The sequence below is a fragment of the Oncorhynchus gorbuscha genome, linkage group LG18 (assembly GCF_021184085.1).
Source record: "Oncorhynchus gorbuscha isolate QuinsamMale2020 ecotype Even-year linkage group LG18, OgorEven_v1.0, whole genome shotgun sequence".
NCBI classification, from domain to species: domain Eukaryota; kingdom Metazoa; phylum Chordata; class Actinopteri; order Salmoniformes; family Salmonidae; genus Oncorhynchus; species Oncorhynchus gorbuscha.
Genome location: NC_060190.1, coordinates 47664301 through 47689192, shown reverse-complemented (window position 1 = coordinate 47689192; position 24892 = coordinate 47664301). Strand labels below are relative to the sequence as shown.

Below are 24892 nucleotides of genomic sequence, written 5' to 3'. Positions count from 1 at the left end.
TTTTTTCTGTCAAATTGCCGTTACCTTGCCTGCTAGATCAGTCAACTAAAGAGTAGGCAGTTTCTGATCTCATTGCTTTTTCAACTCGGAGAAAAAGTACAACACAGACAACAGCTGCCACTGTTCATATCTCCTGTGCTGGTCCTATACGCCAGCCTTTCAGAAGCTTTGCCTTCACACAGGTGGTGTCTGCGCGGTCCTAAATCCATTCTGCACACAAACCTACCAGACCGCTCTGAGGCGTCCGCATGGTCCTAAAGCACCCCCATCCCAGATTTGTATCACAAGTGCAATGATAGGGCACACAAAAATGCAATTTCATGTGGGGGGGGCCATGTCCCCCGTTCCCGTCCCCGTCCCCAGTGAAAGTTGCGCCCACCGTTCCCCATGGGTATCATAGAGATCATGTAAGGTTATATTATGTGTGTGGTACATGGTGTATAGCTACAAGGTTAAAGGCATATTCAATATGTAAACCACCTGCTTTTAAAAGTTTACGTTTTAAGCCTTGACCAGATAATACAAACGTTACATTGTGCTTTCTAGAGGGCCTACCAACTTTATTTTATCGACATACTTCATAATAAGAACTAGTTAGCCGTTACTCCCCTTTAATTAAATCCTCCACCCACCCCCTTCAACGTGTCTGTCTGTCTGTCTGTTGTCTAACTGGAGCTGTGTGTTTTTGTCCGCTCCGCTGTCAATACCACACTACTAGCCCAAATATTAATGCAATGCAATGGGAATCTAGCGATCATGGCTAAGAATCTAATTGTGTTAAATATTCTCGTCCTGGTTTGCATATTTGGAACTTATGATGGTAAGTGTAATGTTTTTCCGATTAAGTTTTTATTCCCGCCTGTGTGTATTTACTTGCTCTGTTTGTGAATGGAATTTACATTGCTTAGTAATAGCACAACATGGCGCACGGATTTGGTATCAAGCAAGTCGAGTTAGCTAATTGAACCTGATTGTTTACGGCCAATAGTATTGCAATAGAGATGAACATAAGAAAATCAGCTATCTACCTACACTGTTTGACGTTATGTTTAAATATGCTTTACTGCTTGAGAATAGCATAACGTTAGTTCTCTGGCCAGCTAGAAGCTAATTGGATGGATACTTGGATCGCGTTAGTAAACATCTCAGACATAGCACCGTTTTTAGGATTTGGGATGAACAGCCAAGGTTGTCTACCAAGGACCTTCCACCATTCCTTGATACAATTCACAATAATCCAAAAGCAGTGGTTTAACAAATTGCCTTGAGTCATTTAATCAAAGTTTAATTAATTTGCTGTATTCTCAAAAAACGAATATGGAAATATTAGTTTATTTATTTATCATAAACTACCTCATAATATTCAATATCAAAGCATTTAAATGTGCTCACTCAGATTCCTCATCAAGTAAGGAATGAGTTCCTTATTCCCAAATTTGACCTTGTGTTTTTGTCGTCATTTCCTGTGAAAATCTGTTATTTAGCAGTTTATTTTGGTGTGTGAACTGTAAACTCTGCAAACAAGATAGCTAGTGTCGTGGTTTTAAAGTGCAGCTCTAAACGCTTTTGCTGAGACTACAACACAATGGTTTAGCAAACTGGTGTCTGAGGCTGACCTATTTAGCTTCGAAGCGCTGGAGTACATTGCGAAACGGGCCATTGTGTGTTGTTCTACCAATCAGCCTGAGTTCGTTTATCATTACTGGATAATATAAATTTATGAAAAGCATAAATGAGTAAACAGAACTCGGCCTCAGTTCTCCCTCTCCATGGCCTTTAGCGTGTTTCGTACATGTAGAGAGAAGAGGCTTCAAGGTCTATAGACACTCAGTCCTAGTCTCTTAAAAAAAAAAGCCCTTGATCGTGAACTCCTAATGTTTGAATAACATGGATGATATGATTGGGCGCTTGTGGCTTCAAAAGAGTGTCCAACAGTGTAAATACAGATTTCATGTATATGGACCTTTTTCTCTGGGCAGGGCAGGGGGCTTGGTTGTATCCATGTGTGGAGATTAAAAATGCCCAAACAATGGAGATTTTCCAGTTTGTTATCTAATCTATTGGAATGAATGGCGATAAAAGCCTGGACTAAATTATCACAGCTTCTCTTTACAACTGTGATTTATTGTGAAAGTCTCAGCCTATTTCAACTTTAATCCTGTTTCTTTCTGTGGGCCTATTTAATTGCTCTTCTCAACTTTTGTCACTTAGCCTAATTTACCCATTTAAACATATCCTTTTCTATATGCTTTATCTGTTGAGTCTGCAAAGTTAAGTAACTAACTTTAGGATGATCTAGTTTACCATTAGGAGTTGGATAAACCCATTGTTGATGTGATCAATGACATTAGGCATATTTTTCTCCATGCCTTCTCTGGAAAATAATTTAACTCTGTGGAAGGTTATGCCCCATACACATCGTGATGTATTTCATTATGCTATACGTCATCTTCACGCAATCTCATTCAGTTACTACTGGACAGAGAGCATAGGGTTTCACAATAAGACAAAATGGAGGAGAGCCTAGTTTCTTGTCAGAGATCGCATTTATTTTGGGACATTGCAAATTATGACCTTTAAATTCAAGACAGAAGAAACATTGTTTCAGGTGATAATAAAACATGTTTTGTTTAGTTAGTTTTTCCTCAACTTGTTTATCTAATTTTCTAGCAAGTCAAGCTAGTTTACAGAGTAGCTAGCTAAAGAGCTGCAAGACTAGAGGTGTGTTCGTAAATTAAATCTGGAGTGCCAGAGTGCGCACAGGGCGTTTGTAAATTCAGAGGTTGACAGTTCGTAAATTCAGAACATTTCGCTGTTGGAGCGTTCAGAGTGCACACTGGACGCTCTGGGGAGAAGTAGGTTTGATCCGCGTTCTGAACTCACAACGGCACCCAAGCTAACGTTGACTATTTAAAAACTGACAATCTGGCAACGCTCTGAATTTACGAACGACCAGAGCGCACTCTTTGTCACTCTAAAGTGAATTTACGAATGCACCCTAGCTTGCTAGCAGAGCTGGTTAGGCTGTTTTCATATTATCCAGAGCATTGGTGGTTGTAACTGTGCTTAATTAAAATTAAACCATTTTAATTAAGCTTTTTTTCAGATGTTTACTGACACCGTCCATATTCAATGGGTGTTGAGCGTTCGTAAATACATCAGTTATTCTGCGCTCTGTGAATTTACGAACGCACCCTAGGTTGAAGATACTGTTGCTAGCGACCTCAACCTAATAATCATCATCAAAAACAAATGTAATTACCATCACAAACTAAAACGTGAGGCAACAGTCATATAATGTGTATTATTTAACTTGACTATTCCAATAGGCCTATCCATTCCTATAAGTGAGTACTAATTGTTTAAATTAATTGCCTAAAACCACATTTTTATCTTGTTTGGTAACTTCCTGTTCTATTGACAGACTCTGGCGACACTAAATAAGATGCAAAGTTTGGAAACGTTTTTAGTATATGGCATCCGTTTCGCCACAGAGCCTTACACTGCAAGGGGGAGCTGTGATACCACTCCAAGAATATATATTTTTTTAAATCACCATCTAGCAGGAACAGTGGTCAGAACCTGGTAATTTCAGAATGTAGGATTGGATCTAAACCTAACAATGTCAATTACTAATTCCTCTGAACATGGGGAAAAATTCACTAGGAATAAATACTAGAAACAATACTCCAAGCCGCAGCTCCATAATGATTGGTGTGGGTGGCTTTTGACCATTTATTTGGAATCCCCGTGTCTTATCCATTAACCAGGTTTCCCTCCAACATTTCTTTAGCCAGTAAAGTACATGTCGGATCAAAAAATGTATGACTGGCCTAATGGTAAACTTTCCAAATGTCGTCAAAACAAAATACAGTAGACAAGGTGAGGTATTTTTATGTCAATAAAATTAATTATGAGAGAAATGTCGGTGGAAAAGCTTTTATGCTCAAATATTGAAATAATAACAATCATATCAAAATAAAATTGTAGGCATGCGAAAAACGTGTGGACCTACCACTACAACTTGTTGGAAATGGATGCAGTTTATTAGGCTGCAGATGAAACTCTGGGCTAGAGCACATGTGACAATACCAGAGTGGGCACACTCACTTTATAACAAAACAATTTTTTTGTGAGAAAACCATGAAAATGCGATGGAAACCCATTTAACCGCAAAAGGTATTTATGTGCACTGGGTCATCACGCAAAGCCTTTTATCCGCAAGTCAATTTGATGGAAACGCATTTCCGGTGGGAAATTTTCACGTGAAAATCTGTCACCAATTTGATGGATACCTAGCTATTGTTAAAAATGCTTTGGGTCCAAATCAGATATTATGTACAATATTTATTGAATGTTATGAGTCCTATCATTTCAAATTACCAATTTGGGTCCAATCAATTATCTTAATTCCTCAGATCAAGTTATATTTCAACAAAATAATGGTGCAGGAATGCTAATCTTATCTGTTTCTAACTACAGAAACAATTTCAGAACAATCTGAAATGGAGGGGCCTCCCGAGTGACGCAGTGGTTTATCAAATCAAATGTATTTGTCACATACACATGGTTAGCAGATGTTAATGCGAGTGTAGCAAAATGCTTGTGCTTCTAGTTCCGAACATTTAATCATTTAAGTCATTTAGCAGACGCTCTTATCCAGAGCGACATACAAATTGGTGCATTCACCTTATGACATCCAGTGGAACAGTCACTTTACAATAGTGCATCTAAATCTTAAAGGGGGGGGGGTGAGAAGGATTACTTATCCTATCCTAGGTATTCCTTAAAGAGGTGGGGTTTCAAGTGTCTCCGGAAGGTGGTGATTGACTCCGCTGTCCTGGCGTCGTGAGGGAGTTTGTTCCACCATTGGGGGGCCAGAGCAGCGAACAGTTTTAACTGGGCTGAGCGGGAACTGTACTTCCTCAGTGGTAGGGAGGCGAGCAGGCCAGAGGTGGATGAACGCAGTGCCCTTGTTTGGGTGTAGGGCCTGATCAGAGCCTGGAGGTACTGAGGTGCCGTTCCCCTCACAGCTCCGCAGGCAAGCACCATGGTCTTGTAGCGGATGCGAGCTTCAACTGGAAGCCAGTGGAGAGAGCGGAGGAGCGGGGTGACGTGAGAGAACTTGGGAAGGTTGAACACCAGACGGGCTGCGGCGTTCTGGATGAGTTGTAGGGGTTTGATGGCACAGGTAGGGAGCCCAGCCAACAGCGAGTTGCAGTAATCCAGACGGGAGATGACAAGTGCCTGGATTAGGACCTGCACCGCTTCCTGTGTGCGGCAGGGTCGTACTCTGCGGATGTTGTAGAGCATGAACCTACAGGAACGGGCCACCGCCTTGATGTTAGTTGAGAACGACAGGGTGTTGTCCAGGATCACGCCAAGGTTCTTAGCGCTCTGGGAGGAGGACACAATGGAGTTGTCAACCGTGATGGCGAGATCATGGAACGGGCAGTCCTTCCCCGGGAGGAAGAGCAGCTCCGTCTTGCCGAGGTTCAGCTTGAGGTGGTGATCCGTCATCCACACTGATATGTCTGCCAGACATGCAGAGATGCGATTCGCCACCTGGTCGTCAGAAGGGGGAAAGGAGAAGATGAATTGTGTGTCGTCTGCATAGCAATGATAGGAGAGACCATGTGAGGTTATGACAGAGCCAAGTGACTTGGTGTATAGCGAGAATAGGAGAGGGCCTAGAACAGAGCCCTGGGGGACACCAGTGGTGAGAGCGCGTGGTGAGGAGACAGATTCTCGCCACGCCACCTGGTAGGAGCGACCTGTCAGGTAGGACGCAATCCAAGCGTGGGCCGCGCCGGAGCTGCCCAACTCGGAGAGGGTGGAGAGGAGGATCTGATGGTTCACAGTATCGAAGGCAGCCGATAGGTCTAGAAGGATGAGAGCAGAGGAGAGAGAGTTAGCTTTAGCGGTGCGGAGCGCCTCCGTGATACAGAGAAGAGCAGTCTCAGTTGAATGACTAGTCTTGAAACCTGACTGATTTGGATCAAGAAGGTCATTCTGAGAGAGATAGCGGGAGAGCTGGCCAAGGACGGCACGTTCAAGAGTTTTGGAGAGAAAAGAAAGAAGGGATACTGGTCTGTAGTTGTTGACATCGGAGGGATCGAGTGTAGGTTTTTTCAGAAGGGGTGCAACTCTCGCTCTCTTGAAGACGGAAGGGACGTAGCCAGCGGTCAGGGATGAGTTGATGAGCGAGGTGATGTAAGGGAGAAGGTCTCCGGAAATGGTCTGGAGAAGAGAGGAGGGGATAGGGTCAAGCGGGCAGGTTGTTGGGCGGCCGGCCGTCACAAGACGCGAGATTTCATCTGGAGAGAGAGGGGAGAAAGAGGTCAGAGCACAGGGTAGGGCAGTGTGAGCAGAACCAGCGGTGTCGTTTGACTTAGCAAACGAGGATCGGATGTCGTCGACCTTCTTTTCAAAATGGTTGACGAAGTCATCTGTAGTGAGGGGGGGGGGGGGGGGGAGGAGGATTCAGGAGGGAGGCGAAGGTGGCAAAGAGCTTCCTAAGGTTAGAGGCAGAAGCTTGGAATTTAGAGTGGTAGGAAGTGGCTTTAGCAGCAGAGACCGAAGAGGAAAATGTAGAGAGGAGGGAGCGAAAGGATGCCAGGTCCGCAGGGAGGCGAGTTTTCCTCCATTTCCGCTCGGCTGCCCGGAGCCCTGTTCTGTGAGCTCGCAATGAGTCGTCGAGCCACGGAGCGGAGGGGAGGACCGAGCCGGCCTGGAGGATAGGGGGCATAGAGAGTCAAAGGATGCAGAAAGGGAGGAGAGGAGGGTTGAGGAGGCAGAATCAGGAGTTAGGTTGGAGAAGGTTTGAGCAGAGGGAAGAGATGATAGGATGGAAGAGGAGAGAGTAGCGGGGGAGAGAGAGCGAAGGTTGGGACGGTGCGATACCATCCGAGTAGGGGCAGTGTGGGAAGTGTTGGATGAGAGCGAGAGGGAAAAGGATACAAGGTAGTGGTCGGAGACTTGGAGGGGAGTTGCAATGAGGTTAGTGGAAGAACAGCATCTAGTAAAGATGAGGTCGAGCGTATTGCCTGCCTTGTGAGTAGGGGGGGAAGGTGAGAGGGTGAGGTCAAAAGAGGAGAGGAGTGGAAAGAAGGAGGCAGAGAGGAATGAGTCAAAGGTAGACGTGGGGAGGTTAACGTCGCCCAGAACTGTGAGAGGTGAGCCGTCCTCAGGAAAGGAGCTTATCAAGGCATCAAGCTCATTGATGAACTCTCCGAGGGAACCTGGAGGGCGATAAATGATAAGGATGTTAAGCTTGAAAGGGCTGGTAACTGTGACAGCATGGAATTCAAAGGAGGCGATAGACAGATGGGTAAGGGGAGAAAGAGAGAATAACCACTTGGGAGAGATGAGGATCCCGGTGCCACCACCCCGCTGACCAGAAGCTCTCGGGGTGTGCGAGAACACGTGGGCGGACGAAGAGAGAGCAGTAGGAGTGGCAGTGTTATCTGTGGTGATCCATGTTTCCGTCAGTGCCAAGAAGTCGAGGGACTGGAGGGAGGCATAGGCTGAGATGAACTCTGCCTTGTTGGCCGCAGATCGGCAGTTCCAGAGGCTACCGGAGACCTGGAACTCCACGTGGGTCGTGCGCGCTGGGACCACCAGATTAGGGTGGCCGCGGCCACGCGGTGTGGAGCGTTTGTATGGTCTGTGCAGAGATAACCAACAGGTAATCTAACCAAACCTAACAATTCCAAAACTACTACCTTATACATACAAGTGTAAAGGGATAAAATAATATGTACATAAAGATATATGAATGAGTGATGGTACAGAACGGCATAGGCAAGATGCAGGAGATGGTATCGAGTACAGTATATACATATGAGATGAGTAATGTAGGGCATGTAAACAAAGTGGCATAGTTTAAAGTGGCTAGTGATACATGTATTACATAAAGATGCAGTAGATGATATAGAGTACAGTATATACATAAACATATGAGATGAGTAATGTAGGGTATGTAAACATTATATTAAGTAGCATTGTTTAAAGTGGATAGTGATATATTTTACATCAATTTACATCAATTCCCATTATTAAAGTGGCTGGAGTTGAGTCAGTTTGTTGGCACCAGCCACTCAATGTTAGTGGTGGCTGTTTAACAGTCTGATGGCCTTAAGATAGAAGCTGTTTTTCAGTCTCTCGGCCCCTGCTTTGATGCACCTGTACTGACCTCGCCTTCTGGATGATAGCGGGGTGAACAGGAAGTGGCTCGGGTGGTTGTTGTCCTTGATGATCTTTATGGCCTTCCTGTGACATCGGGTGGTGTAGGTGTCTTGGAGGGCAGGTAGTTTGCCCCCGGTTATGCGTTGGGCAGACCTCACTACCCTCTGGAGAACCTTACGGTTGTGGGCGGAGCAGTTGCCGTACCAGGCAGTGATACAGCCCGACAGGATGCTCTCGATTGTGCATCTGTAGAAGTTTGTAAGTGCTTTTGGTGACAAGACAAATTTCTTCAGCCTCCTGAGGTTGAAGAGGCGCTACTGCGCCTTTTTCACGATGCTGTCTGTGTGGGTGGACCAATTCAGTTTGTCTGTGATGTGTACGCCGAGGAACTTAAAACTTACTACCCTCTCCACTACTGTCCCATCGATGTGGATAGGGGGGTGTTCCCTCTGCTGTTTCCTGAAGTCCACAATCATCTTCTTTAGTTTTGTTGATGTTGAGTGTTATTTTCCTGACACCACACTCCGAGGGCCCTCACCTCCTCCCTGTAGGCAGTCTCGTCGTTGCTGGTAATAAAGCCTACCACTGTAGTGTCGTCCGCAAACTTGAGTTGGAGGCGTGCATGGCCACGCAGTCGTGGGTGGACAGGGAGTACAGGAGAGGGCTCAGAACGCACCCTTGTGGGGCCCCAGTATTGAGGGTCAGCGGGGTGGAGATGTTGTTACTTACCCTCACCACCTGGGGGCGGCCCGTCAGGAAATCCAGTACCCAGTTGCACAGGGCGGGGTCGAGACCCAGTGTTTAAGGCAGTGCATCGCAGCGCTTGAGGTGTCACTACAGACCCGCGTTCGATCGCTGGCTATGACACTGCCGGCCGTGACCAGAAGACCCGTGAAGCGGCTCACAATTGGCCCTGCGTCGTCTGGGTTAGGGGAGCTGGACGACGTTTCCTCTGACAAATGAATGCGTGGCTTTCGTCCTTTGCCCCTCCCGAGTCCGTAGGGGAGTCGCAGTGATGGGACAAGACTGTAACTACAAATTGGATATCACAAAATTGTGGAGAAAAGGGGTAAAACAAATTATAATAAAAAATAAAAAACATCTGAAATGGTGGGTGTCTATCTTTCTTGTTTTTTTTTACCCCCTTTTCTCCCCAATTTCATGGTATCCAATTGTTAGTAATTACTATCTTGTCTCATCGCTACAACTCCCGTACGGGCTCGGGAGTGACGAAGGTCGAAAGCCATGCGTCCTCCGAAACACAGCCCAACCAAGCTGCACTGCTTCTTAAAACAGTGCACATCAAACCCGGAAGCCAGCCACACCAATGTGTCGGAGGAAACGCTGTGCAGCTGGCGACCTTGGTTAGCGTGCACTGCACCCGGCCCGCCACAGGAGTCGCTGGTGCTCCTAAATATTCAGGTAGATATTTGCGTAAAATGGTCACACTGCATTCAGAGCCTTGCTTTCATATCCATAATTATGAATTTTTGTGTATTACAGATCAGAGACCCATGATGGAATTTGTTACTGCAATTCTGTTACCGGGTGTAAATCCACTTCACTTAGCGTGTAGTTCAATAAACCAAAATATATATATTTTTCAAACTCAAGGTGTCTTGTCATTCAGTTGTAGGATGTTGATCACTCTTTTGTTTCTGAGAATGTTCCTGCCCAGCAAGAAATGCAAACTTGTAGTGTATTCAAGGTTTAAAAATACTTATAACGTTTATAATTTCCACTTTAAAATGTCAGACTTGATTTGCTGTAATGAACAATGTATCAACTACTGCAAAAAAATGTTCTGTTCCTGCATGATTATTTTCCAGGTGTAACAAACTGGCTGAAATGAAGATCCTACATCTGTAGCTGACACCCCATTCTTTCTGCAGACATCTTTGAATTTTAAATTCGGAGCAGATAGGCCTATTTAACAGTTTTAATGTGGTCGCATAAAAAAAACAGAGGGCGAATTTACTGAAATGATGTTACCAAACTTTGCATCTGCACAGTTCTTCCAGTAAAAGTGTTGTAAAATGTTCAGTGTAAATTGTTTAAAATAGTCACTGTAGTCATTAAAAGTAGTCAACAGAGTTGTATTTGTTTGTTTGCCATACATTTAAAGTGAAGTGTCACAATGTACAAAGCAATACAATGTGCACAGGTAGCCTTTTTTCTCCTTCTCTCTACTGTACCCTTTTTCTCCTCTCTCCCTCCCCCACTCCCTTCACACAGCCCTGTCGCCAAACAATACCTGTACTGTGCTTGACTTTAGGAACACGCCAAACCCCCGCTTTTAACACAACCATGGTCCTCAAGTGTTTGCTCTGCCACACTATTTCTTCGACAGTCTTGACGCATCACAGCATTCTCTAAAAACGGAGAGAAAAAACACGTTGCTGTTGAAAACATTTTCTCTCACTCACTTTACTTCTACCCCACCTCCTTTCTCCCAAGTAAGGCCTAGCCTGTCTGTGTAGACATTGTAAGTTTACAGCCTATTTATTGTATATGTTTTACTATAGTGCCAGTGAATAACCTTGCCACACATTCAGCACAGGGCCACTTGACGTGTGTACTTGTGCGGTGTGTCTGTGTGTACTCAGATCTACGCTCAGATCCGGTACAATAACACAGATGCAGTTTGTGGTGTGTATTTGAAATCTCATCAAGTTCCTCCCATTTTTATCTAAAATACTTGCATCTAGATTTATATAAGCCATATTTCCTTTTTAAAAGTGCTTTTAACTTAATGGCAAAAATAGATGTTATGAAACTTTCATCCAAAATTATACAAATTCAATAACAACATAAAATAACAACCTTCTTGAGTTCATGTGTGCTGGATCATGGCATGTGTGTGCGCAAAAAAGGTCTGTGACTGGATATCAAATGTCCAGAAGGTGCCATGGCACTGTCCAGCATTGTAATCACCCCAATGGTAAAATAATTGACAGTACCAGTCAAAAGTTCAGACACACCTACTCATTACAGGCTTTTTCATTCGTTTGACTATTTTCTACATTGTAGAATAATAGTGAAGACATCAAAACTATGAAATAACACATGGAATCATGTATTAACTGAAAAAGTGCTAAACAAATCAAAATATACTTGAGATGACTGCTTTGCACACTCTTGGCATTCTCTCAACCAGCTTCATGAGGTAGTCACCTGGAATGCATTTCAATTAACAGGTGTGCCTTGTTAATTTGTGGAATTTCCTTCCTTCGTAATGTGTTTGAGACAATCAGTTGTTGTGACACGGTAGGGGTGGTATACAGAAGATGGCCCTATTTGGGAAAAGACCAAGTCCATATTATGGCAAGAACAACTCAAATAAGCAAAGAGAAACAACAGTCCATCATTATTTTAAGACATGAAGGTCAGTCAATTTGGAAGGTTTTGTCAAGTGCAGTCGCAAAACCATCAAACGCTATGATGAAACTGTCTCTCATGAGGACCACCACAGATAAGTTCATTAGAGTTAACTGCACCTCAGACATTGCAGCCTAAATCAATTCTTCAGAGTTTAACTAACAGACACATCTCAACATCAACTGTTCAGAAGAGACTGCGTGAATCAGGCCTTCATGGTCTAATTGCTGCAAAGAAACCACTACTAAAGGATACCAATAAGAAGAAACTGGAACAATTGACATTAGACCGGTGGAAATCTGTTCTTTTGGTCTGATGAGTCCAAATGTGATATTTTTGCTTCCAACCGCCATGTCTTTGTGAGATGCAGAGTTGGTGAACGGATGTCTTTCGCATGTGTGGTTCCCATTGTGAAGTATGGAGGAGGAGGTGCGACTGTGGGGGTGCTTTGCTGGTGACACTGATTTATTTAGAATTCAAGGCACACTTAACCTGCATGGCTACCACAGCATTCTGCAGCGATATACCCTCCCATCTGGTTTGTTTTAGTGGAACTATCATTTGTTTTTCAATAGGACAATGACCCAACACCCCTCCAGGCTGTGTAAGGGCTATTTGACCAAGAAGGAGAGTGATGGAGGGCTGCATCAGATGACCTGGCCTCCACAATCACCTGACCAACCCAAATGAGATTGTTTGAGATGAGTTGGACAACAAGTGCTCAGCATATGTGGGAACACCTTCAAGACTGTTGGAAAAGCATACCAGGTGAAGCTGGTTGAGAGAATGTAATGAGTGTGCAAAGCTGTCATCAAGGCAAAGGGTGGCTACTTTGAAGAATCTCACATATAAAATATATTTTGATTTGATAAACACTTTTTGGTTACTAGATGTATTTCATGGTTTTGAAGGCTTTTAATCTTATTCTACATTGTAGAAAACACTAACAATAAAGAAAACCCCTTGAATGTGTAGGTGTGTCAACTTTTGACTGGTACTGTACATAGATTGCCTTTCTTATGGGTCTATTTTAAGTAATATTTAGGCTAACTCATATTTTTGCCTTTTGAAATGTACACATTGGGGTCGATTTGATGTATAAGATAACAAAATATATATATATAATAGGCTCCACCACTAAGCATTAATCTAGTGATATCATTTTACAGTGTGTGTGTGTAGTCTGTATGAGTCAAGGCCACAGATGTCATTAAGAAATGTTTTTTCCCTTCTGACGTGGGAATACTCCCACAGCATAGTAGCTGAAACTGAAAGACCCCTCAGACACAAACGGGCAGGTGGGTGTGCGTGTGTTAATTTCTAAACCACACCAAATAAAAGCCCCCAAATAAATGATTACTTCGCTCAAGCCCAGGGGAAGCTTTAAACCACAGCTGTTCTTGTGCCAAGGTTGGGAGGTGGAAGGGTTTACTTTTTTAAAAGAATATTTGTAAAATATCCATGGCCTTTAATTTTGCATGTACGTGCCTGTTGATAAACCGCATCAGAGTAAGGAGGCTTATTAAAGGCAAACAGGATATTGTGTGTGTGTGTGTTTTTTTGTGTGTGTGTGTGTGAAACAGTATGATTGAGATGTTTGATGAAGAGAGGTTACAGTGAGTGACCAACTCACGTTCCCTGGGTTTGTGATATTTGGAAAGGGAGAGTGATTTAGATAGAGGATGGGAAGGGAGGAGCTGGACAACAAGGGAGCTGGGCGAGGTAGTGAGATAAGAAAACGTAAGTCATGGGATTTGGGAAAGAGCCATGTAATTATATTGAGAGGCGTGTATTCGTAACATGCTTGCAGCATTATCTTCTACTACATGAGTCATTCAGTCATTGAAAGAAGTCTGTTTTTCCTTATCTCATTTCTATTAGTATTATCTATAACTGTATTATCGAATCTTCTGTAGTCACTCATTGTTTTTTTTTCCCCTCCTCAAATTGAGACTATGCATCCTGTCTGAATTCCAAGGACACTTGTGTTAGGGAGTCCTTGGAGTATCTGAGGCCAGACTCCATTAGGCACTATAATTAGTTAGAATCCCCGAGCTGACAAGGTGAAAAATCCACCAATGTGCCCTTGAAATAGGACCAATATAAACACTCACCTAATAATAATTATAATAATTATCATAATAATTATTATAACCAGACACAAGTTTGGGCCTCCTAGCTATTAACTATCAGGTTTTACTGTCTGTTTAAAAATGGGAACTCTTTGAACAGACCTCGCTATGGCCTTGAATTGATCGACATGGAAACGTATTTTGTTCCAGCATAGCACTACATGTTCTCACCGATCTGATGTAGCATGTTTTCTAATACTAGAGTTTCTCCAGATTGTAGTCTTGCCTCAATGGTCAATCCAACATGTGAACGTAAACATGCCTCAAAACATTCTCACTGATTAAGTACTGTTTGAGAAATACACTGCCTGCTTAAGATCACTGAACCTGTGTCTAGAAAGCCAACTAGCTTTCGCTATAGAATTAGAAGACTGGGAGCCCAGATACAATAACAGAAGCATGCGCACACACACACACACTTCCTGTGTATCGATCGGAGTGGGATAGTCGGGGAGGTAGGGGATGGGGTGAGTACAGTGGTGTGTTTTTTTTTTTCTTCTTCTTCTTCTGCCTGGTGGCGTCTGGGTATCTTAATCAGTTATTCCCTGTCTGAGTGCTGCCTGGTGGCGTCTGGGTATCTTAATCAGTTATTCCCTGTCTGAGTGCTGCCTGGTGGCGTCTGGGTATCTTAATCAGTTATTCCCTGTCTGAGTGCTGCCTGGTGGCGTCTGGGTATCTTAATCAGTTATTCCCTGTCTGAGTGCTGCCTGGTGGCGTCTGGGTATCTTAATCAGTTATTCCCTGTCTGAGTGCTGCCTGGTGGCGTCTGGGTATCTTAATCAGTTATTCCCTGTCTGAGTGCTGCCTGGTGGCGTCTGGGTATCTTAATCAGTTATTCCCTGTCTGAGTGCTGCCTGGTGGCGTCTGGGTATCTTAATCAGTTATTCCCTGTCTGAGTGCTGCCTGGTGGCGTCTGGGTATCTTAATCAGTTATTCCCTGTCTGAGTGCTGCCTGGTGGCGTCTGGGTATCTTAATCAGTTATTCCCTGTCTGAGTGCTGCCTGGTGGCGTCTGGGTATCTTAATCAGTTATTCCCTGTCTGAGTGCTGCCTGGTGGCGTCTGGGTATCTTAATCAGTTATTCCCTGTCTGAGTGCTGCCTGGTGGCGTCTGGGTATCTTAATCAGTTATTCCCTGTCTGAGTGCTGCCTGGTGGCGTCTGGGTATCTTAATCAGTTATTCCCTGTCTGAGTGCTGCCTGGTGGCGTCTGGGTATCTTAATCAGTTATTCCCTGTCTGAGTGCTGCCTGCTTCGTTCAGAGCTCTTTCCGCCACCCTCGTCTCGAGTAACACCTCCAACCTCAACCCCAGTTTACAGAATGTCAGCAAGTAATAATCACCGATCAATTCTCACTACTTTACTGTAGATGTCCATGTTTTTGAACTCTTATCTTCACAGGGTTCTGGTTGCACTCTCAATTAGGCTCCTATCAACATTAAGCCTATTAATCAATCTATTTGCAAAAGGACGAACCTTCTGGAAACCAAAAAGCTCATGTTTCCTTCATTCCTGTGACTGTGTGTTGTGTGGGAAATACAAATGCAACAGAGGGTCTGGTGTTAACATTGAAGTCATTTACAGACTATGATGGAAGAAAAGAAATATCGGAATTTCACACCATGTCAGCCTCTGTGCCCAAATGAAATTCAATTATCCAAAATTTCACTGAGGCAGTCGCTGTCTAGACTGGATTAATGACAGCTGCAGCTGCTCACACAAGTCAACCCCCTCCTCTGTACAAACCACTACCACAAAAAAAAGCCCTCGCCGCAGGTGTTTAAAACACATTGAACGCCCCTTCTCTGCCTTTACTTTTTGTTTTTACTTCCCCTGTCCTCGTTTTCAGGACTAGGCTGCCTGGGACTAATCCCAAACCTCCAGTACAGACTACAAACTCCTAAAAAGGGGTTTCCCCCTTTCGTCTTATCACCCCTCCCTGTACACAGGAAGCTGGCCCGGAGGATGGCTTATCCAAAAAACTACATTCTGGGTTCACTCCCCTACCCCCACTGATCTCAGCTCAGTCTGGGTTGGTGAAATTCCCTGTAATCGCCACACAAAGGGCCAATGTGATGTTGATTAAGGATTATGAAATTGTATGGGCAAAGTCCACTTCTGATTATAGTAACACTGTCAGTAGAACACCACTATTTAAAAGCAAGCTGTCTGCACTAAACAGAGACCTTTTGTCTTTGAACCTCAATTCTATCAAGTATGTCTACCATTATAGAGCCTGTATGTTGAGCGTATCAAATTACCCAGATGTCTTTGAGCTTTCTTGTGATGTCTGCAATGTGCAATAACTTGTCAAATTGCTTCTCATTCTCTCTCTGTGTGTGTGTGTGTGTGTGTGTGTGTGTGTGTGTGTGTGTGTGTGTGTGTGTGTGTGTGTGTGTGTGTGTGTGTGTGTGTGTGTGTGTGTGTGTGTGTGTGTGTGTGTGTGTGTGTGTGTGTGTGTGTGTGTGTGTGTGTGTGTGTGTGTGTGTGTCATTTCTGTGATCTGGTTCACCCAAAGAGACCTCACTGCCTCTGCTGTGCTCACCTTGCTGTCTGACAGACCTGTGTAAATCTCTCATACTCCCCATACAAAAGTCTACTGAACTGGGTTGATATTGTGTGATTTTTATCCAAAAACCTGTTTCAGGCTAGGCGTTCTAGGTGAAATAGTTACGTGAGGTGCAGGTTATTAACAACAGTTTATGGCAGTGAAGGATAGTCTGTCACAAAAGTAAGCAAGAAAATGATAACTTGCCTACATTTTTACTGCTCATCACTCAAATATTTATATTTTCTCCTTAGCTAGCTAAATTAAATGAAGGCTCTGTCCTATTTAGAAAGTTAGCTTGAACTAGCTAATGTTACTTGCTCTAGCTAGCTGGTTATGGAACTTGTGGACAATAGGCGAAGTAGGAGAAGAGGATTCATAAAAATTGGTAGCAAGCTGGCCTTTTAAAACTGAACTGTATTCTTGTGAGAGATTAGAATCTTAGAAAGGGAAAGAGGTACTCAACATTGTATCTGTGCCATTATGGCATCTGTAATAGCATGGGCAACTCCATTAGAGCTATCTCCATTTTTAAAGTAGTACATTTTTTCCCAAACATCAAAAGAATAAGAAAATGTAAAGCTAATATTTGTGATTTACCGCTACTTGCAATACTGGAGTCTTGAACCAAATCTTGTGTGTCACCAGTTGGTGGTGATGTAGCTTAAAGCCATTTACAAACTAGGCAAACCAATATTAAAGAAAAATACAATTATCTTATCATTGGCTGATCACTCACAAGTTAGGAATCCCCACCTAGTTTACTACTTTAAAATAGTGGAAGCCCTCAATGTGAAATCAAATCTAACTTTATTTGTCACATGTGCCGAATACAACAAGTGTAGGCCTTACTGTGAAATGCTTATTCACAAGCCCTTAATCAACAGTGCATTTCAAGAAGTTATGAAAATATTTACCAAATAAACTAAAGTAAAAAATACAATTTAAAAAAAGATAATAATAATAAAGTAACACAATAACGAGGCTATATACAGGGGGTACCGGTACCGAGTCAATGTGGAGGCTATATACAGGGGGTACCGGTACCGAGTCGATGTGGAGGCTATATACAGGGGGTACCGGTACCGAGTCAATGTGGAGGCTATATACAGGGGGTACCCGTACCGAGTCAGGTTAGTTGAGGTATTTTGTACATGTAGGTAGGGGTGAAGTGACTATGCATAGATAAACAGCGAGAAGCAGCAGTGTACAAAACAAATGGAGGCGAGGGGGAGGTCAAGGTAATAGTCCGGTGGCCATCTGATGAATTGTTTAGCAGTCTTATGGCTTGGGGGTAGAAGCTGTTAAGGAGCCTTTTGGACCTAGACTTGGCGCTCCGGTACCACTTGCCATGCGGTAGCAGAGAAAACAGTCTGACTCTCGGACAATTTTATGGGCTTTCCTCTGACACCGGCTATTATATAGGTCCTGGATTACAGGAAGCTTGGCCCCACTGGGCCGTACGCACTACCCTCTGTAGCGCCTTACGCTCAAATGCCGAGCAGTTGCCATACTGCTCGGCATCAGGTGCCAATGTAGAACGTTTTGAGGATCTGGGGACCCATGCCAAATCTTTTCAGTCTCCCGAGGGGGAAGTCGTGCCTTCTTCAGGACTGTCTTGGTGTGTTTGGACCATGATAGTTCTTTGGTGATGTGGACAGCAAGGAACTTTAAGACTCTCGACTCGCTCCACTACAGCCCCGTTGATGTGAATGGGGGCCTGTTTGGCCCACCTTTTCCTGTAGTCCACGATCAGCTCCTTTGTCTTGGTCACACCGAGGGAGAGGTTGTTGCCCTTGCACCACACTGCCAATGTCCATGTAAAATCGAGTTATTTCCAAGTAGAGATCTCTATCCATCTCTGGAATGGCTATAAATGTTTCCCGGCCTGCCGCTGAACGTGTCTTTTTGAAATGGCCAGCTTTGGCACGCAGTTTGATTTACCTTTTGATACTCTATTTCCAGGATGAACCACCTCTGTAGGGTAGGGGTGTTGTGCTGTCTTGTTGTACTCTTGTGATGTTAAAAACACCATTAGCTAATAGGGTCAATTTTGTGACCGTTTGGGTTAAAAACATGTTTGTCCCCATCTGGAATGGTTTCAAACAACACACTTTTCTGCATCTGCTTAGTTTTGTGAAATTATGCCATTTGGGGCATGGTAAATAATTGAAACATTTCTAAGAGGTTATAGTTCAAAAGATTTTTAAAGGATCATCAAACTAAAGGGTTGTTTACCTCTTCAATGACTAGAGATTTGTACAATGTCAACTTAGTCCTAGTCCCTGACCTAAAATACTGAAGATGTTGAATCACTCTCTGGAGCCTTCTCTATCCTGATTGACCATGCTACCAGCTTTATCAAAAGGAGATATATTTCTCTTTAAAATGTCGGACTATTTTCTAATAAACTCACTGGCTATTATTTCAACGTGTCCTTACAAAAAGTAGTGTTGACGTCTGTCTGATTTTTCTCCAAGAGAAAAGCTGAAATAGTTTGGTTATTCTCTGGGAAATGGTGTTGTTCAGTTGGAGGAAAGATGTAATAAACGCAGTGAATCTTTTTTTTTTTCTTTAGTCCAATGCTTTATCTGACATGATCATAGGGAAAGTTGGTGTCAGTATAAAATAAATAGAGCCAGCACACTCAGAAGCTCCAGCACAAACAACATTTTGATCCAGCAAGGATCTTCATCAGGTCATCCTTGCAGGATCGAAACGTTGTTTTGTGAACAAAGATACCTGCTGGAGCTGCTGATTGTACTGCCTCTGTTCATTTTATACCAACTTTCTTTGGCCCTGCACCCCGCTAAAGGATGTGCGTTTGATCACGCTGGACTAAGTTGGTGCCAGGGAAATGTAATTGTCAAAGGGCCCGTGTGTGGTACTGCTGCTGTCGATGAGCGCCCTCTGCTGTATATATACTTGCATCTCATACAGTGGAGTGAAATTGTCATTAAATGTTTTTTTTTTATGTGGCAGTGCCAGCACAACTTCTTATGACATTACAGCTTTGAGCATGTTTTGAGTTTATCCAAACCATTATTCTAAAATATTGAAATAATCTCTCTCTCTCTCTCTCTCTCTCTCTGTACAGCTTTGTGGTGTAACTGCACCACAGCCCAGTGTGAGAAGACTGGCTCCCAGTGTGAGACAGACGGGGCCTGCATGGCCTCCACGTCCTTCATCAATGGGCTGGAGCAGCACATCCGTATCTGCATCACCCGGGACAAGCTGGTACCCCCGGGCCAGCCCTTCTACTGCCTGAGCGCTGAGGGCCTCCTCTACACACACTGCTGCTACACTAACTACTGCAACAGCCTCGACCTCAAAGTAACCTCTGGTGAGTGTCTTGACCTCAAAGTAACCTCTGGTGAGTGTCTCGACCTCGACCATGGAATATAAGCTGTATACCGCCACACACAAGCACATGTCCCAGGTTGCACACCTCACATTACGAACCACAGGGCTAGGATGTCTGCTACAATAGAGGACAAGGGTCTCAAAACCCAGTTCAGTGAATTGTGTTATGTTCACTCATGAAATGTGAAATATGTATTTAGTCTGATTCTTTCTCTTCCCTCTCTCAGTGACGTCTCGGCCGGGCCTGGGGGGTGTTTTTGGCCCTGATGGTAAATGGGGTCCAGTGGAGCTGGTAGCAGTGGTCGCAGGGCCCGTCTGCCTGCTGTGTGTGCTGCTAATCATGGGTGTGTTCCTGTTCCAGTACCACCAGCAAGCCTACAGCCACAGGCAGAGGCTGGAGGTGGAGGACCCCTCCTGTGACCATCTCTACATGGCCAAGGACAAGACCCTGCAGGACCTAATTTACGACATGTCCACCTCTGGATCAGGCTCCGGTCAGTACAGCCACACTAGGGCTCTGATCAATTCAAGCAGTCACAAAACAGGGAAAAAAGAGATTAGTGACTGTAGCTTTAATAATGTCTTCCATAGAAGAAAACAAAATGCATAGGGGGAAATGTGGTTGATATTAGGCATGTGTCACAATGTGATTGTCTAACTGTATAGTCCTCTTTCTTTTTGCCTTGTCTCTGTGTCCCATATGCCTTGGTCCTCTTCGTCCTGTGTCTCTGTGAAGGCCTCCCTCTGTTTGTCCAGCGAACAGTAGCCAGGACCATCGTGCTGCAGGAGATTATAGGAAAAGGGCGTTTCGGGGAAGTGTGGCGCGGCCGCTGGAGAGGAGGAGACGTGGCGGTGAAGATCTTTTCGTCCAGAGAGGAACGCTCCTGGTTCCGCGAGGCTGAGATCTACCAGACCATTATGCTGCGCCACGAAAACATCCTGGGATTCATCGCCGCCGACAACAAAGGTAACAAAATACTGGCCGTCGTTCTATGACATCACAACAAATATTCCCCTTCGAAGAGCACTGCTTGTAGATTTCTGGTGTTCGGGTCAGTTTTTCGTATTTAGGTGTAGGGTCTGAACATTGGTCTCTGAACGTATTGTCGAACAATCTTTCTGTCATAGATAATGGCACATGGACCCAGCTGTGGCTGGTGTCAGACTACCACGAGTATGGCTCTCTGTTTGACTACCTGAACCGTTACTCCATCACCATCGAGGGAATGATCAAACTGGCACTGTCTGCTGCCAGCGGCCTGGCACACCTGCACATGGAGATCCTGGGCACACAGGGTGAGGGTGTGCCTCTGTAAATATAGGCCATGCTTCATAGCTGGTAGGAAACGCCAGCTCTCCCATTCAGCCTGGTCAGAGTCTGGGTTATGGATCTGCCCGGTATGACTTATACAGCAGCCCCTCTAAACTCAAGCATCTCTGTTGAGTGCACTGACTCACACCAACAGAGATGTTCCTTGATAGGTCAATTATTGATGTCATTCTGGAAGAACATTTACGTTTTCGTCTACTGTAGTATGCAATGGTATATTGCAGATATCTATGATTGTTTGATTCAATTGAATTGGACAACATAAAACACACGTTTCACACGAACATGTTAATGATCAGTTACATGACTTCCATTGATTGCCAGGAATGCAGTAATTGTCAGGTAGGCTCACTCTCTCGGCCCTCCTCTAGGTAAGCCTGGTATTGCCCACCGGGACCTCAAGTCTAAGAACATCCTAGTGAAGAAAAACAGTACCTGTGCCATTGCTGACCTTGGGCTGGCCGTGCGCCATGAGTCCACCACCGACACCATAGACATCGCCCCCAACCAGAGAGTGGGCACAAAGAGGTGCAAACAAACACACGTCCTCAACCGTAAGAAGTACTTGGTTTCTCAACTTACAACCCTCATGCCACCCCAGCTTAATAAAACACACATTCTCTCTGTCAGGTACATGGCCCCTGAGGTTCTGGATGAGAGCATCAACATGAGGCATTTTGATTCGTTTAAGTGTGCAGACATCTACGCTCTGGGCCTGGTTTACTGGGAGATCGCACGCCGCTGCAACGCTGGAGGTCAGACAGGCTCCCCCTCAGCACACTCTGGCTGGTCCCAAATGGCACCCTATTCCCTATATAGTCAACTACTTTTGACCAGGGCCCATAGGGCTCCCTGTATAGTGCACTATTTTTGACGAGGGCCCATAGGTCTCCAAGTGGTAGTGCACTATATAAGGAGAATGGTGTCATTTGGGATGCATCTCTCTATCGCACTGTAGTTAAGTTTAATTCACAATTGATTAGAAACCTGACCTTTGACCTCTGCCCCAAGGTATCCATGAGGAGTACCAGCTACCGTACTTTGACCTCGTGCCCTCTGACCCCTCCATAGAGGAGATGAGGAAGCTGGTGTGTGACCAGAAGCTACGGCCCAACGTGCCCAACTGGTGGCAGAGCTACGAGGTAGGGACACATGGATATGCATGTTCATTTGAGGTCAATCAAACAATCCTATTATTAAAACACAGCAGTCACTCACTAATATGAAAGTGTCACTGGTTTCTTATCAGTATTACATTGTATGCAGTGTATTTTAAATGAAGTATGTTTATTTGGCGAGCTTGTTCTCTGGGGATGCATTGGTGGTTTCGATAAGCTTATTTATCCTTGTGCATATGACTTCCTCTAACCTCATTTTCCTCATGTTCGCTCAACTGTTGGTCCAATTTTCCTGAGCTTTGTATAACATAGATAAAGTACAATCTTCCTCTTTTCTCTCTCCCTCCCCGTCCCCCAAGACCCTGCGTGTGATGGGGAAGATCATGAGGGAGTGTTGGTACGCCAACGGAGCCGCCCGCCTCACCGCCCTGCGCATCAAGAAGACCCTGTCCCAGCTGAGTGTCCAGGAGGACATCAAAGTCTGAGAGGGCCCTATCTCAAAGACCTGAGGAGAGCACTGGGGACTCTGTCCTGCACTAAAAAAAATACTGAGAGAGATAGAGGAACAGTGTCTTTTCAAAGAACGCACAAGCTAACGACAGAAAATGTAAACAAACAAAATAACATCACATGACTCTCCTGACAGTTTTTTTTAAAGCCACCTCCGCCTGAGTTGTGACAAACCCTACCTCGTCTATTCAGCCAAAACTACTGGCAACCCCTGTCCATTCCTTGCCCCCAACCTATCCCACCATTCTGACCCACAAACCTGTTCCTGCAGCCCCCTTCTCTGTTCTGTTCCTACTAAAATCACTGCAACTACTGATATTACTACTGCTCCCGATAATGCCCATGTTAATCTCAATGGCAGGATAAACACTGAGTGTACAAAACCATTAAGAACACCTTCCTAATATTGGGGTGGAACCCCACCCACCCCTTTCCCTAAGAACAGCCTCAATTCATGTTGACTCCAATGCTTTCCACAGCTGTGTCAAGTTGGCTGGATGTCCTTTGGGTGGTTGACCAGTATTGATACACACGGGATAAACCAGCAGCGTTGCAGTTCTTGACACACTCAAACCGGTGCACCTGGCACCTACTATCATACCCCATTCAAAGGCACTTAAATCCTTTCTCTTGCCCATTCACCCGTTGAGTGGCACACATACACAATCCATGGCTCAAGGCTTAAAAATCCTTCTTTAACCTGTCTCCTCCCCTTCATCTACACTAATTGAAGTGACATCAATAAGGGATCATATCTTTCACCTGGATTCAGCTGGTCAGTCTGTCATGGAAAGAAAATGTTTTGTACACTCAGTGTACACTCTGTATAAAACTGTAGTTAGAGGATGTGTGTAATTTAATTTTATACAATATTTTTTATTCGATTCACAAGTACCTATACATTTGTATTTGTTTGCCTTTATATTGTATTGATGCTATGTTGAATCACTGACGGCAGAGGTCTGTTTTTCAATTGTTTTCTTTTGTCAGGGAGTGTGTGTGTGTATAGGGGGAAGATGAGGTCTGTCTTTGAATACTGTATACTGACCTCTCCGTTGTATGTACATACACACTGAGAAATTGATTTTAAAATCCACGAAGACCAAGTCTTCCTTATTTATGTGGGCATGTTATGTATCATTTATGGTAGCAGTGGTCTATGAGTCACAGAGATCAGGTTACCAGAACATAGGTTTACAGCAACCAATGTTGTTTTGTAACTCCTATTGCCTACTTAGAGGCAGGAATGGTCCATACAAACACCCGGCTCTATGGTATATCATGACGACGGACTGTATAGCCATTTCGTGTGTGTGTGTGTGCACGCGTGCGCACACACAGACGCTCTAATGACGGGTTGCTGTTATGAAATCTATTTGATTTTGATTTGAGTTTCATTTGACAACAGTTTAACACTGGTAACTGTTCTTGGATGGGAGACCATGGGAGGGGCTTATTTGTGCTGTCAATCATCCACTGACAAACCAATGGAATATCTCCAAAGCAAAACTACTGTACACTGTCATTGAAAGCGCATACCGAGTCCCTCCAATTTGATGTCTCACATTACTATAGAACAGTATTTGAGTCAAATTGTAAATAGTTTATATAATGATTTACCTCATGTCAAATCATATTACCAAATGTTATTTTCAGGAAAACTATGTACTGTTAAAATTTTTGCTTTTTGTTTTGTTGACCACTTACTCAAAAGGTACTGCGGACTTAAAGCCTCTTTCCTTGTGTTCTTAATCCTGCCAGTTTGCTGTGAGTTCCTAGAAAATGCTCTGCAGGGCCCATGTGTGCACTACTAACTCCACAGCACCGCAACCAAACCGTTCAAGTTCAACACCCCTCACTGTTTTACTGCAGATTATACCAATGAAAGCAGTGTGTTTAATATGTTCAGTAAGCATTTTAATCACAGTTCCTCAGTGATAGGTAAATACCTCTCCCAGATTTCACATTTTCAGAAAGCTAAGTAAGAGTGAGGATTCATCAGACCCTCTGTAAAGGGTGCTTATTCAGTATGGCTATAGCACATACAGGCAGGGGTTGAACCTTTGAAAAATGAAATACTACTGATACTTATGACTGCTGTTCCACAGGAAATACTGTATGTATTTAGTGTTGATGACCATGTCATGCTCACCTGTACTGTATTTTTTTAAATATAGTTCTTGGGAGATGTTTAAGAACATGTGTACATGTTCTTCCTGAAAATGTGGTTGTTTATGGTTGTGAGTGGGAGGCAGGACCTGAGTGTTTGTCTGCATACTGTTAGACAATCTCACCACACATCTGCCTGTCTTTGGTTAGGGAGTGATCC

The 24892-nt window shown here is 44.0% G+C and overlaps 1 protein-coding gene across 1 annotated transcript; it reads left to right on the top strand.

The window, feature by feature from the left end:
• The first annotated feature begins 664 nt into the window (after window positions 1–664).
• Window positions 665–23127, top strand: LOC124002561 (activin receptor type-1B-like). Its single transcript, XM_046310041.1, has 9 exons — window positions 665–820; window positions 19340–19585; window positions 19833–20099; window positions 20342–20572; window positions 20734–20901; window positions 21307–21463; window positions 21566–21690; window positions 21947–22077; window positions 22413–23127. Exons 1-9 carry the CDS (start codon window positions 730–732, stop codon window positions 22536–22538), a joined length of 1542 nt encoding a protein of 513 aa, XP_046165997.1. The 5' UTR covers window positions 665–729; the 3' UTR covers window positions 22539–23127.
• The last annotated feature ends 1765 nt before the right edge of the window (window positions 23128–24892 follow it).

Coding starts and splice junctions, on each gene's coding strand:
- LOC124002561 (XM_046310041.1), top strand. CDS start 730: ATGCAATGCAATGGGAATCTAGCGATCATGGCTAAGAATCTAATTGTG. Junction 19,586..19,832: donor CGACCTCAAAGTAACCTCTG/GTGAGTGTCTTG, acceptor TCCCTCTCTCAG/TGACGTCTCGGCCGGGCCTG. Junction 21,464..21,565: donor CAGAGAGTGGGCACAAAGAG/GTGCAAACAAAC, acceptor TCTCTCTGTCAG/GTACATGGCCCCTGAGGTTC.